Source organism: Otolemur garnettii, unplaced genomic scaffold (assembly GCF_000181295.1).
Source record: "Otolemur garnettii isolate 467f Iridium unplaced genomic scaffold, OtoGar3 scaffold00001, whole genome shotgun sequence".
Lineage (NCBI taxonomy): Eukaryota > Metazoa > Chordata > Mammalia > Primates > Galagidae > Otolemur > Otolemur garnettii.
The window spans coordinates 6,013,014-6,028,571 of NW_003852396.1; the positions used below are offsets into that span (position 1 = coordinate 6,013,014).

A 15,558-nucleotide genomic window follows, 5' to 3' on the forward strand; every position below is an offset into this window, starting at 1 on the left:
CTACTCTCCCCCTCTCTTACTGTCGCTCTGGAACTACATTTTTAATTATATAATGGAGGTGATAGTCTAAATAAACAAAAGAAAAGATTTAGAGAACAGAGTTAGAGTCTTGTCCATATCCAGTCTCTAAGGAAGCTTTCTTTAAAAAAGCAAGAACTTGAAATAACTATGAACATAAAAACTTGTGAAAACTAACTTAGTTTGATTATTAATCAAATTCAGCCATTTAAGGTCTAACCATTTGTGATCCATTTATCTCTGAGCTAGTCCTCGTAAGAGAATGACTGTGCCTGTCTCCTGCCCTGGGTCCTCTCCTTGTGCCTGCAGTCAGCATCTCCTTAATGCCAGGAGTGCAGGGCTGCGTCCTAGAGCCAGGCCCTTGCCACTACCTGCAGTCTTTTGTGTTCTTAGATGGCTCAGAACCCGGAGCATGATAGCTGAGAAGGAGCAGCTTGGTAGAGAAACGATGTTACCCTTAGGTTGCCTTCATAAAAAGCATGCAGGTAGAAAAGGGGACATTATAATACAAAGAATCAGTATATCTTGAAATGAACATGTTTTTCATATTTGGACGATTTCTTGAAATTTATTGGAATGTCTTCTGAATTTTACTTTTGGGGAGCAGAGGAAAAGAAAAATCAAAACTCAGGGAGGAAACATCATTTAGTATGAGCAGACAAGAAAGTTATAATTGCTCTAGGATTTTTTTATTTTATTTTTTTTGTATCAAACATCTCTTGCAGTGCTAGGGGTTAAGTCATATAATTATAAGGTTATTTAATAACTCTCAAAGTTTATTGTACAAAGAAAATGTCAACGTCAACCTTTTATTGACAGGCAGATTGGGCCGTTTCTCTTTCTTGTAGATCTTTCACACTGCCCCAGACCCAAGCATTCCTCTTCCTCAGCCTCAGTCCCGATCTGGATCCCGAAGGACACGAGCGATCTGCCTCTCGACGGGCACTCGGAAGCCCCGGGGGAGGTATACTCCTTGCCTGGCAGAGCCGGACAGTAAGTGTGGCCAGCTGTGGGGAGCTGCTTGCTTGCTTTAATTCAGCCTTCCCTCACTTTACTGGTAATTAGGTAGAAATAGAAGACATTCTCACCGATGCTCTTTCCGCAGCGCCCCCTCCTCTCAGATTCATGTGTTCTCTGTCAATAGTTATTAGGTGCCGTGGGCAAGCAAATTCAGTATTGATACAAAGGGGAAAAATAGTTGCTCAAAGCCCTTTTTTCTGCAGCCCTGATTAAGGACATTGGGTGCTACTTTGAAGCAGATTTTGTCCTGTTGTCAAAACGGTAAAGAAAGCCAGAGAAAGTCTGGCTGAAGAGTCATTTTCTTTCTTCCTTTCACATTATGTTCTTAAAGCAACATCTCCTGGGTATCAGAGTGTCTGAAAGAGAAAAAAGAAATGAAAAGAAAACCGAGACCACACATTATTACTAACTTACCATTCGGAGTCAGGCCCCAAGACGACCCAGGGACAGCGTGAGCCCCCAAGATGACCCGGGGACAGCGTGAGCCAATGACAGGCGTTCACCTGTGGCCATTCGCATTTTACTTTCTACCCTCAGTTCTCTCTCTCTTTTTTTTTTCCCACAGTTAATATTAAATAGAAAATAGTCTGTGAACTTTTTAATTCAGACATATTTGAATGCTTTATTACAGTTTCTGCCACTCTCATACCTTTCTTGTAGGAACATTAAAAAAATAAACCCAATGAAATGGCCAGTCTCTTACATTGCTATATTCTTAGCAGGAAAAAGAAAAAATTTCTTTGAAAATTGTGAGCAGTTTGTAATTTTCTTCTGACACTTAGCAATGTCTTCGAATAGAAGAAAATTTGAATACATTGTAAGAAGAATCACCTGTGATCAGAAAAGTAAAAGCAGGCAGAACTGTCTTTAATGTACCCCCTTTCACAGATTTCTCATTATATCATAAAGGAATTATCTTTTTTCTCTTACTGATCTGCATTTCAGAAACAAATTTTTGTCTAGATTCAAGTCAGCCCTCGAATGGTTCCAGAAGCAGAATTATTACATAGGGACAGTTAGTTCATGGGTGTGTATAAAACATCCCTGAAGAGTATTGAAAAATCTGTTCACAAAGTTCAAATACATAATTGAAAGCCTTTCTCCAGTACTGAGGGTGGCTCTTCCCTTGAGATAAAGGCCTAGCCCTTGAATGGGGTCAGGTGGCCAGGGAGCACTTGGTGGGTGGGGACAGGAGGGTTCTGATGGTGCCTTTGTCAACAGACAGCTCCTGTGGCTCTCCCCTCTCACTCCTGCTCCCAGGTGACTCCTACAGCAGCAGCCCAGACAGCACCCCCATGGGCAGCATCGAGTCCCTCTCCTCTCACTCCTCGGAACAAAACAGCACCACAAAGTCAGCTTCCTGCCAGCCCAGGGAGAAATCTGGGGGGATTCCCTGGATCGCAACCCCGTCATCCTCCAATGGACAGAAGAGCCTTGGTCTCTGGACAACGAGTCCTGAATCAAGTTCCAGAGAAGACGCAGCCAAAACAGATGCAGAGTCCGATTGCCAGAGTGTGGCCTCAGTCACCACCCCAGGGGACGTCTCCCCACCCATAGACCTGGTCAAGAAAGGGCCTTATGGCCTTTCAGGACTAAAAAGAGCCTCCACGTCCTCGCTGAGATCCATCTCTGCAGCCGAAGGTGAGCCAGAAGGGATCTCGTGCCTGATACATTGTCCCGGTGTCCCTGGCTGCATTATTCAGTGCGATTAAGCAGGGATAAAGTGAATGGTGAAGAAACTAGCGATGCTTATCTGCTTTCTTCCTGAGCTTGGATTTTAAAACCTGTGCACTTTTTTCCTGTATCTTCCCATGTCTGTGAGGCGGTATCTTTGTAATTACTGTGGATTTTGATCTCGCTGAGTGATGGGTTGCTGTGCTCCGAGAACATTCTGTACCTTCCCATTTGGGCTCAGAGAAAAATGTTTCCTTTTGTCATGTACATGGACTGTGTTATTTTATTATTTTGTCTGATAGCACTTTGCCTGTTTTCTTGGGCTTTCTTTTTAGGAAACAAGAGCTACAGTGGATCTATTCAAAGTTTAACTTCTATAGGTTCCAAAGAGACGCCTAAAGCCTCACCAAACCCAGACCTGCCTCCAAAAATGTGCAGGAGGTTAAGGCTAGACACGGCCTCAAGCAACGGCTACCAGCGACCTGGCTCAGTGTAAGTGAGAGCTTGTGTTTGCTTTGTTTCCCAGTAGTGCAGACACCTTGAGTATGTTCAAAAGAACTGGGGGAGATGCCACAGTTGAACACTGCGTCTGTAGCGAGGGTCCAGTCAACTTCTGTAGGGCCTGTCCTTTCTAAAAGTGACGTGAAAGTCAGAGCAATATTAGAATATATGAAGTCTTCACACACTTTCCTTAGAAGTAGAGCTGTGACTTCACTAAAGGAAAAGAAAATAGATATCTGATATAGTACGTCTGGGCTTTGGAACGAGAAGCCTTCCTTCAAAAGCTGAACAGCTACCCGTTGGCTGAAGAGACTGCCATGCAGTGACCAGAAACCGGGCCCAGCTCCTGGGTCCCCTGTGTGTTTTAGTACAGCTGCTCTCTGTCCTCTGAAGGTTGGTTTTCTCTCCTGTCTATCCTCATATATCTCTCCTACCTGAGTCCTTGCTGACTTAAACAAATTCATAAAGAACAAGGAGCGTGAAAGGCCAAAGTGAGCATTTCTGATTGAATGAATTGACCCAGCAGTGTGAGTACAGGTCCTGCAGACATGAACAGAAGAGGGTCACAGAAGAACAAGGGGAAACCTGGATAAACCAGTCAAGACAAATCCAGGATGAGAAGTTCCTCTCCCTTCCATCTTGTTTCTTGACATTTTCTGAGCATCTCATGCTGCGGTCTGAGGTGTCACTGGGTGTCTTTACATAACTCATTTCTTTCAAAGGCCACAGCACCCTTTTGAAATAATGTACTATAAACCCCATTTTAGAGATGGTAAAAACCGGTGCCCAGAAATTTTAAGAAACGGGTCCACATTCACTGAGTTAGTACATGGCAGAGCCAGGGTTCCAACCCGGTTCATAGTTCTGTTCTCTTTCTACTATACGATCCCATTTTTAATATGATGATATTCTTGGCATTTTAATTGTTTATTAAAAGTACAGTAAGACGTTTTACTAATCCTGTTTCCTTAGGAGCAGTGTCAGATATTAGTCAGTTCACCCTTTTCTTGGATAATCTTTTGGTCACAGAGTGTGTTCAAAGTCTGTTATCCATTGCCTGTGGCTCGAAGGAGGTAGTGCCGGCCCCATATGCTGGAGGTGGCAGGTTCAAACCCAGCCCTGGCATAGAACTGCAAAGTCTACTATACCTTTGGGTTGGAAATGCAGTCACAGTGGTATCGACAAAGATGTTTGCAAATCTGTATACTCTTTACTGTGAATAGTTCTAGATATTAAGGATAATTAAACTTTAAGCCAATATATCAGGAGAGATTAGAGAATATAAACTCCATTCTTTGGAAGAAAGAGTTTCTGTTTTGTGATTGTTGTGGTAGTTAAAGTAGAAATTAGAATGAGGACGTGTATGTTCCGTGCTGAGTGATCTTTGAGATTTCCAAATGGCTTAACCCTGGAGAGCGTGTTCGGCAGCTGAAGAAATGAGATTTTTTTTATAGTCTAGAACATCAAGGAATTTGGCATTTTCTTCTAGTTAATAGAGAAACTTTTCTAATCACCCCAGGTGCCTTGATTTTGGTTCTTTTCAGTGTATACCAAGTAGTCCTGCCTCTTTGGTTAGAACAAGTCTTCTTCCCCTCCACCCTGGAGATGAGATTTCAATCCACAAATTTGTTTATTGGCCGTAATTTTGGGGTCCATCCTTTTCAGTCAACAGGAAATACGTTCCAAATATAAAAATAGCTATATAATTAGTAAACAGCAGTTCTTCTATCATGTTGATCTGATTCTTCCCTGTGACTCCACAGGAGCTGGTAGCTGCTGCTAGGAGTGCAGTGGGGAGAAAATGGTCTTTTTGCTGCTCCCACAGTTTTCTGAGATAGGATGAGACAGTGAAATCCCCAGAGGAGGCAGCTATCGGTTGATCACAGTCTGACCCTGTGTAAGCTGAAGACTAGAACAAAAATGTCATTAACATGAAAGCTCAAAACAGTTGAAGTTCAGGTCTAATTTCAACGATGGCTCATAACGATTTTTGTTTTGTTTCACTAATAACTCTGGTTTCCTTGGAGCAGACTGAATTTGACTGACTGTATCAAATGTGCATTTTAAAATCCTTTTTCAGAGTGGCAGCAAAAGCCCAACTGTTTGAAAATGTTGGTTCACCCAAACCAGTTTCTTCTGGACGGTAAGTTCTCAAAACCCTTCAACCCATTAAAAAATTAAATAGTGGTGACATTGTAGCTGTGTATTGACAGGACAGATTATCTGTGACAGCTCTGCCCTTCACTGACACAGATGATCAAATCCACCCCCACTGGCCCCGCAGGTGAGTCCTGTGTGTACACAGCCGTCAGCCCTCATTGTTACAGCTGGGCCTCGTGTGATAAAATCTTCACAGGAGAAGGGCTCTTAACAAATACATTTCCTAAAAGATGGAAGTTGCCGTCATCCTTTGTACACCGCTGATGGCAATTATTGCAAAAGCATATCCTTGGCTTTTAAAAATTATATAACTGTTGCTGGAAAAGTCTTCATGGACATTGACTGAAAAGATGGTTGTTTTTAAGGATGGCTGAGGTGTGGTAGAGCTCATTGCCCCAGACACGTCTTTGAGTACAGAACTTCATTCAGGGTTTTCAGACTTGGTACTCTATCACATTGTTAAAAAGAATGAGTTATGACAGCTTGCTGCTGTTAATATGCTTGCTTCTTAATTTCTGCTTCCCACATTTATTTTCCTAGCCCACAGTGGGCTTTGGTTTTTAATTTGAACAGTGGAATTTCTTAAAGGCAGGAGCTTTCATATGTATATGTGAAAATAATGTATTTTAACCACCCGCAGCCAGCGCAGGTAGGACGCAATAAAGGCTTGTGGTTGAAAGAGCGCGTAGTAACCGGGGAACTTGAGGAACAACCTTGATTTTTTTCTTTCCTTTGTGTGGAGTAAGGCTTTTGGGCTTCCCATGTCTGGCTAATCAAGGCAATGAGATAAGGGAATCACAGATAATCGAGGCATTGCTGCATTGTTCTTCCAAAAGTTATCTGACCAAAGAATTTTTATCAACCTTGTCAAAATATGTGGACTTTTTCAGCATGCATTTATTAAGCACACAGCACTTGGCGTGTGACAGTTATTAGGGATATCCGTGACCTTCAGACTGTTCGGTTTTGTTCAGAGGATGCTCAGACGTTAGCTTTGTACCTGCACAGAGCAGCGGCACTCTGGTGTCCTACTAGATGTTGGTCAGGGCCTTGCAGTTAGATAGCGGATCCCAGCACACTGCCCCTCCCCCCGCCTGCAGCCTCTTCACACTCCTTTTATCAAGGCATGGTGACACCTAAGCCCCCTGTCTGTCTGTCAGAGCAAACATACTCTCTGTGACTGTTAACCTACCCCTCAGTAGAAGAGGTTTCACCTGCTCCTTCTGTCCTTGTGGGATAAAGTTGAAGTAGTCCACTAGATGGAGCCCTCTTCTTAGGAAGCTCTGAAAAGAATCTGCCTGTTAAGTCAAATCTCAAGTACTGGAATCAAAGAGGTAATTCTACAGGGCTTTAAGCAAACAAACTATTAATGAAATAAATCAGAAAGTGCTCATATGATAAAGATTTACTCAGATGTTCAAAGATCAGCTCATGCACCTGTAATGGGCTTTACATTCTAAATAACTTAAATCAACTTCTAACTTGAGCATAAACTTACAACTGACCCAGCCGTACATTCAGGGTTGCAGTCTTTCTCTGTGGCACTTATTATCTGTGTCATAGCTTTTCACTGAGACAGGCACGACGGAATGTGAATGAACTCAGGGTCAGACAGATCCTTGTTCCAAATTCTGGTCTGCCTCTGTCTAGTCATGTAACCTTGGAGTTACTCACTTTGGACAAGCATTTTCTTTATCTATAAAATGAAGGTCATAATTCTGAGCTGGCCACATTGTTGAGAAGTATGCAGTAAGTAATGCTTTTGAATAGGATAGGTGATCTGCAGGTGGCTTTCACGTTAATAGCTATATTGTTATAGTTATTTTATTATTTTGGAGACAGAGCCTCAAGCTGTCCCCCTGGGTAGAGTGCTGTGGCATCACAGCTCACAGCAACCTCCAACTCCTGGGCTCAAGCAAGTCTCCTGCCTCCACCTCACAAAAAGCTGGGACCACAGGCGCCCATCACAACACCTGGCTATTTTTTGGTTGCAGCCGTCATTGTTGTTTGGCAGGCCTGGGCTGGATTCCAACCCGTCAGCTCAGGTGTATGTGGCTGACGCCTTAGCCGCTTGAGCCACAGGGCTAAGTTATTATTGAATAATAATAAAGGTTATAGTTATTATTGAAACTGCTTGCCTATGACATTCAAGCCTCTAATTTATATATTGATGGTATTTGAACACTAATTCTTAATAATCTCTTGTATTGTCAAATATAACTCAACACCTGATAGGAATTGAGGCCCTTTCCCTGACCTCCTACAGGGCCTTTCTCATGTGCCTTCTAAGGAACTCAAGGTTACCCTTAAGTTGGACCCTGAAAGAAACAAGAAACAGTGAAAACAATAGGAAGACTAGTCAGACTTGGGAAAGAGCATTTGGAAGATGTTAGTGGACGGCCTTGAGCAACAGAAAAGTAACACCTCTGGAGCCACAGCAGGCTCTGAATGTCACTGCACATTGCTGGTCTAATGGGTGATGCTCCTGAACGGGCAGTTCAAGTGGCTTTTCCAGGAGTTGTGAAAGGGAGAGAATAGCGTCAGCCACTTAGAGCAGAACTGGTGAGATTTAGAAGGCCTTAATTAGGAAAGTAACAAAAGTGTGAACCTATAAGGACAGGATCAAGACTGCACAACTGCTTTGATCTTGGGAGTAAGAGATGGGTAAAGAAGACTCCAAGTCCCTCCAACTAACTGTCAGAAAATAATGGCAGTTTATCTTATAATTTCAGCATGTGCATATGTTGGTGGAAAGATGGTTTTGGCCATAGATTTTGAGGGGTCTGGGGAATAGTAAGAGGCAGTTAGAAATGGGCAGCTGGACCCAGGAGCTTGATTTCCTTTTGAGAAACTTACACACAGCAGTTACACTGCATAGATGAAGGTGAGGGTGCCCAGCAATGGGGCATGTGAGTGAGAAAGAAAACAGGGCCGAGCATTGTCTTTGGGAAATGGTTTTATTTAAGAATCAAGTAAAGAAGAACGTGACGGAGTGGTCAGAAGGAGAAGGCAGAGCCAACTGCAGTGGGAGCTGCGAAAAGTCGCGGAGGCCAGGAGAGGACGCTGGGTTAGCCTCCAGGACACCACCGGATAGCTTAAAGTGCCTTCAGTGCACGAGAGGGCCTCGCTGCAAGTTACGTTAAAATGAATATTCCAGGGTTTCACCACCCATCTTATAAACTAGAATGTTTGAGACTAAAGCCTAGAGAACCTGCATTATTGCCTACCTCCCCACAGAATCTTAACATGTAAGAAAGTTTGAAGAACTCCTGGAATAGAGAAAAATGTCAAAGTATTTAGCATGGCCTTAAGCATACATTGGCCATTTACAGTTGTTTTCTTTGACCTGTGAAATACCTTTAAGAGCCAAACATCACAAGGCTTTGTCTCACTGTTAAACAGGTGAGCAGAAATAGTACCTTAAAGCCTTCACCTTGGTCTGAGTCCATTATGTTCTGTGAGGGGGGAGGTCCACCCTAAGGTAGTAAAATCAGGCAAGCTATAGAAAGATCTTCGAAGGGCCAGGTGAGAATTAAGAGAGTAATTTGAGACTTGAGTACCTGGCTCCCTATAGAGAATCAAATGTTTCTAGTTTGAAATTTTAAAGATTAATGTTTTATTTATAGCTACAGAGGACAAAAACAAAGCTCAAAGTTTTCGTATTCAGCGAGTTTCAGTAAGAGACACAGAAGATGCAGGAATGCACTATAACACACAAAAGAAAGGAAAAAGCCATGATTTAAAAAAATAATGTAATTTTTCTTTGTTTAGTGAATACCAATAAAAGAAAAATCGCATCCAATTTCATCACCTAAAGACAACTACTATTAAATTTTGATGCATAACTTTCTAATATCATATATGAGAGTGGTTCTTTTTGATCCAAGAATACTTTTATAAACTTAAAAAATTATTTAAAGCTCCCCAAAGAGCTTTTGTTTATATGAGTTGTTATTTATTGCTATGTACTGTATGAAAATTTAAGCTGAGAAATTTTCCTATTAACATTTAACATAAGACTAAACCCATTACACAGTAGCACAAATAATCTAATTTTTAAGAAAAATAGTATCTTCCAAAACAGAATTGAAGTGTTTTGCAGTTTTGTAGATCTTATAATACCTGGCAGATTCCCATCTGCATTCTGTTAGCTGGCAGAACGATGATGTCTTAGGTCCTGCGTCACCCCCACCCAGGGTTCCCTGACTGCACTTTGAGAACTACTATTTCTGTGATAAACACTCAGAAAAGATACATGGGGCGATTTTTCCTACCATAGTGCCCAGCACAAAATAGATGTTCAATAAAATCATTGAATGAAATGATAAAATAAACATTTTTAACCTAAAAATACTTTGTTATTCACTTTTTCTTTTCACTTGTAATGGAGCTGCAATATGCCTGCCTTTGACATAAGGACCTTTAACTGTACACGCTCAGGTGGAAGGTCTTCAGCACTGAGCGCTGAGCAGCATGTAGATAGCCACGCTGGAGACAGCCTGTGTGTGTTGGGAAAACCTGTGGAAAGAACATGGAACTCACTTTAAGAAATCTCCAGCCAGTGATCAGAACCCAAATGCAGTGGGTTTCATGGGCAGTTTAGGACTCTTGCCAAGGACATATTTATAAACTTTCTGCCTTGAACACGATCACTGTTTTTAATTTGTGCTTCAACAGTGGTTTTTGTAGTTGCCACCTGATTCGTGCACCTGCTTGGTGCACTCTGATTTATGAAGTCCTTTGGTGGTGAACACTTGGATTGTTGTGATTTAGTTGGTTATTTTTAGTTTTTATATATTGCACTTGCTGTGGCAACTTTCTATGACCTGTGTTCCCATTCCCTTTCAGAAGGGAAACTGTGTACCGTGTACAGAACGTGTGAGTGGGTGTGTGTGCACGTGTGTGTGTGTCATCGGAAAGCAACCCTACAGAAAACATCATACCAATTTTGGTGAATTTTTTATTTCTCTTAAGAGAAGCGTTGACAAATTTTGTCCACTAACCCTATGAAACCTTTGTAAGTTTACTCCCCAGCATTAGACGGCATTTAGAATCAGGAATGAGGCTTGTGAGCAGACCATTATCCTCATAGTAAGGGGAGAAATGGCTCTCAGGATAGTGTGTGTCATTGCCTCCCCCTCCCATGCTGTGAGAAGCAGGATTTTGAAGACCATTTTCAAAGGGAGATTAGAATCTTGTGAAGAGGGACAGTGTTATTTTCACATCCTCTACAATACACCGAGGCAGTGAGAGAGGAAGCATTAGCACCTGGAGGAGGCTTCACTGTCACAGAGTCTGCATTAAATCATCAGAGCTCTTTGCAGAGCAGAGCTAACACCTGCAGTAGTTAACAGGTCTCAGCAGAAGCAAATTCTGTCTAGTCATATGCACAGATAATTGAAAAGTCATGACAGGTGGCATTTGGTGCTATGTATTTCTGACACTTTTAACCATATCTATTTATTTATTATAGTGATAGGATTATTCTGTATACTTCTTCCTTCCTCCAACCAGTCCCATATAGTACTATAAAGAAAAATGAGAACATTCATGTCTAAAACATTAACAAATAAAGATTTTGGATGCATTTTAAAGCATAATTTCAAAAATTACATCCTTGCAAAGGGTCCTATGTCATAATCATTGTACAGCTTTGGAGATTATTTCCGTATAGCTCTCTTAATAGTTTATCTGAATGACCGAAAGAAAAGCAACAGTGTTTATTAGAAGAAATTGTTGCTGTTAGAAAATTTGGTTTATTGAAAAATCTTTATGTATTTTCAGGTTCAACTTTGCTAAAAGACATATAGGGAAAAGCTAATAATATTCTGCTGAAGACTACTGTAGTCTGATTGCTAGAAGTCTTCCGACCCTGGCGGCGTGCTCCCTTCCCACCTATACAATCCAACACACCCACGCGAATGTGTCCTCATGTGCCCACGCACAGCTCTTTGGGGATATAAAGCCCTACGCTTCTCAGGGTACCTCTCCTTCCTCAATTCTATCTTAGACCACATTTCTCTGGAAATTGTATTATGATCTTTCTAGGCCCACTCTACCTCAAGTGAAACAGTGTCCGGGGGCAGGCCCTGAATTTGCCTCCGTAAGTTTCCAGTCTTCAGATAGTCTTTGGGACTGCACTATTAAAATGACCAAGCCTCACCCTGGAAGTGCAGAGATAAGACCCAGTGTCTAGCAGCTCCAAAAGGAAAAAGAAATCTTCATGGAGGGCTGCCACTTTCAGAGACCTGTGTAGCTGAGGCTCTTCTGGGGGTAGAGTTCTAGGACCACAGAGAGGACAGGCAGGGAGCCTTGAATCCCAAAAAACGACTTGTCTTGTGGAAGACAAGCCCAGAATATTTCCCCTTTTTTCACTAATTCATTTAGCAAATACTCCGTCACTTCTTAGCACCAGGCATTGTTTTGTTTTGTTTTGTTTTTCTTGTGGACAGAGCCTCAAGCTGTCACCTTGGGTAGAGTGCTATCACAGCTCACAGCAACCTCCAACTCCTGGGCTCAAGCAATTCTGCCTCTGCCTCCCAGGTAGCTAGGACTACAGGCACCTGCCGCAACGCCCAGCTATTTTTTGGTTGCAGCTGTCATTGTTGTTTGGTAGGCCCGGGCTGGATTCGAACCCACCAGTGCAGGTGTTATGTTACTGGCACCTTAGCCACTTGAGCCACAGGCACCAAGCCAGCAGCAGGCATTGTTAATGGAGATTACATTCTAGTTAGGGGAGAAGATATAAAAAATCCATCAGTAATGACAACAGAATACCAGAAATGAACAGGGTTATGGTGACTTGAAGCAGGGGGTACAACAGCTCTTTGGTGCCTGGGCGGCTATTTTAGAGTGTGGGGTCTGGGAAGGCCTGACCGTCAGCAGAGCTCATGAAATTTAAGGTGAAGAGAAAGAGAAATTGTCTTCGCATTGGAGGGAGCACAGCTGATGCCGAGGTGAAAATGAGTCTGGCGTGTGTGAGGGAGGGGCCGGTGTGACTGGAGCAGAGGAGAGGAGCAGGGCTGGTGCGCAGAGGGGCAGAGCCTGCGGTGGGTGGGCCGGAGGAGGAAGCCAGCTGAAAGCCGTTACCAGGGAACTGACGTGGTCCTGTGGACACTTTCAAAGTTCCCTTTGTTTTGGCTGTTGTGTAAGTAATTGACTGTAAGGACCAAAAGAGAAAGCCTGGAGGTTTTAGGAAGCTGGTCAGTCAACCAGGCCAGAGATGATACTTGGTTGGACTCTAGTTGTGGAAGAAGAGCAGGTAGGTGGGTGGCGTCTGGATAAGCTGAGTTGTACTGAGGTCATCAGAGGTGGCAGAATTAAAGAGACTTGCCTGGGACCTTGGTCAGCAGCCTCAGATGACAGCTCAACTGTGTTAAATCAGATCTCATACAAGACTCGGAAATCATGATAACTATTAAAAAACCAGAGTGTCTGGCTGCATGGAGCATGAATCCACACGTGGTCACAGAAGTTGGACCCCAGTGCTGGCTTCCCTTGTTAGGAGATGGACATACTCTGGTTTGCAAAGCACCCGTGGGTCAGTGTCCGCGTCCTGGCAGTGAGGCTGTCGTTTACTAACCATTTATCATCGACTTACCCTGTTGTTTTCCTTCCATCACATCCACTCATCTTGTTCACCATTTCCTGGCATCTTTTTTAAACTTTGAATCTTTTCTCGGGTAGTCTGAAAATGAAAATGGCAAAATACCCCAAAGCTTTAAAGTACCTGGGAACCTTGGTTCCCACATAGCCTTAAAAACAGCCTATTTAGCAGCTTACTAACAATTCAGTAATTACAGTCTTTCATACCAAACTGTGCTGTTTGTTATAAGCCAGGTGGTTACCTTTGTGGGGCATTGTCTGGAAAAACAAGAAGGGCTTTTAGTGTGCTGGTAATGTTCTTGATCTAGTTACATGATTGTGTTCAGCTTGTAGAAAATGTACTGAAGTGTGCTTTTCTTCTGTATGTATTATATACCAATTACAACTAAAATGGAATGCCATTCTTTAGGAATAATTTTAAGTATAGATACACTCAAGTGAGTGTTGTGGTTTTTACAAATCATCTTGATTTTTCAGCCAAGCCAAAGCCATGTATTCCTGTAAAGCAGAACACAGCCATGAGCTCTCCTTCCCTCAAGGAGCGATATTTTCTAATGGTGAGTACACGTTCCCTTTGCTTAAGTCATCATCATGGGGTGGGAATAGTACGGTGGTGAGAATCTAAAGTCGGAGGCAGGAGCTTCCTGTTCTATTCCGGGCACTGCCCCCCATGACCCCACCAAGTCCCTCTGATACTCAAGAGGCTGAGTGGGGGGAGCTGCTTGAGACCAGGAGTGAGCTGCGGTGTGCAGGGGTCACACCTGTGAACGGCCACTGTGCTCCAGGCTGAGTACCAGAGTGAAGCCCTATCTCTAAAACAATAAGCACGTAAAGATTTTAAAAGTCTGTCTGGACCCCAGTTTCCTTCCCTGTGGTTATTTGTGTATATGTGCCTGTTTGTATGTGGGAGTGTGTGTGTGAGAGAGAATTTTATTTATTACATGAATGCAAAGGACATTCCAAGTCTAAAGACCTGTAATACTGTTCTGTTTTGATAATTTCTGTGTACAGTTGGCCCTCCGTATCCAGGAGTTCCATATCATGGATTCAGCCAACCCATAAAGATTATAAACTAAATAGATAAATAATAGCAACATGATAATAAAGTAATATAAATTGAAAAGCAATGTAACAACTATTTACATAGCACTTACATTATATTAGGTATTATAAGTAATCTAGAGATGATTTAAAGTATACAAGAGGATGTGGCTGGATCATATGCAATTACTAGGACGTTTTAGGTCAAAGACTTTGAGCATTTGCAAAGTTTAGTATATACAGAGGGCCCTGGAACCAATCCCCCTCAGATGCTGAGCAAAACCTATACACATACAATCTGATATGGATTTTTACCCATTTGTTTATATAATTATTTAGTGTAAATATTGATTGTGACTGATTAATTGATTTCTCTTTTTCTCTATTTGTTTATTTTGCCAGTGTATCCCTCGGTGGAACCGGGATGGTTAAAGGCAACTTACGAAGGCAAAACGGGACTAGTTCCAGAAAATTATGTTGTCTTCCTCTAATACTGTTTAGTGGATGGCAGTATCTTCATGGTATCCATGGTAACGAATAATAAATGCTATGATTTATCTGACACAGATACGGGGATCAGCCCCCTAAATGAAACCAGTCAATTTCTATCAAGTCCTTCACCAGCAGACCATGTAGCTCCCTGTCAATGGAAAAGAATGTTTTAAATTGTTTGCCATTCTTTTGGGGGCTGATTTCTTCTTTTTAAATATCTGCTTTTTTTTTCCCCGATAAGTAGCACCCTACAATGTCTCTTTTATAGCAATCATGGGATCTCGAATTCTGTGTTAAATACGATATCCCAGAAATTTCAAAAAACAAAAATCTGCTAAATAGATTTTGAGATCTGTCCCTATATTCTCTGAGGAACCTTGAAATCACTACTTAAAAATATAATTTAAATTGTTCAATAATTATTTTTTTCTTAAAAATATACTGCTTTGATATATGATTGTTTTGCTGGTCCTAAACATTTCAAGAATATAAGTGTTTGTTTTAAGATAACTTTATTTGATTCCCACGTAGATAATATTCAAAAGCAATAATGTATATGATGTCTGTAAAGGAAGCCAGATCAAGTCGTACACTGATTCCACTGTAAACCCTCATCCAGCCTTCCAGAACCTTCCATGGTGTAGTGCAGGGGTCAGCAGACTATTTCTGTAAATGCCTGATAGTAAATATTCCTATTCCTGTGGCAGGCTAGGTTTGTCTTGTGGGTCACTTAGTTTGTGGACCCCTTGTTTAGAGGATGTGTAAAGCTATCTTCATAAATTGGAGATTGTCATTAAATTTTGCTGCATTACAATATAAAAAATTATTTGCACATCTCTTCTCCTGGTAGCATAATAGTGGCATCTCAGAAAAACAGTCACAGTAATGGGAAAACTACAAAAGTGACATACAAAGGTCTACAACTTAAAATTCTACTTGTAACATTGAAAAATGTCAAAGTACTTTACTGATACCCATTTGGGCTTTTGAGATGTTCTTCTACAAATGAAAAAGATGTCATTTGCAGACACTCTTAGAGAAGCCGTG

The 15,558-nt window shown here is 41.9% G+C and overlaps 1 protein-coding gene across 1 annotated transcript in view; it reads left to right on the forward strand.

The window, feature by feature from the left end:
- ARHGAP42 (Rho GTPase activating protein 42) overlaps positions 1-14,892 on the forward strand; it is a 325,063-nt gene extending 310,171 nt beyond the window's left edge. The window contains exons 19-24 of the mRNA XM_003780781.3: positions 867-1,011; positions 2,299-2,679; positions 3,048-3,204; positions 5,294-5,356; positions 13,456-13,535; positions 14,422-14,892. Coding sequence (XP_003780829.1) covers positions 867-1,011; positions 2,299-2,679; positions 3,048-3,204; positions 5,294-5,356; positions 13,456-13,535; positions 14,422-14,510 — 915 coding nt within the window. The 3' untranslated portion in view covers positions 14,511-14,892. The remainder of the gene's footprint in view (positions 1-866; positions 1,012-2,298; positions 2,680-3,047; positions 3,205-5,293; positions 5,357-13,455; positions 13,536-14,421) is intronic.
- Positions 14,893-15,558: the final 666 nt, after the last annotated feature.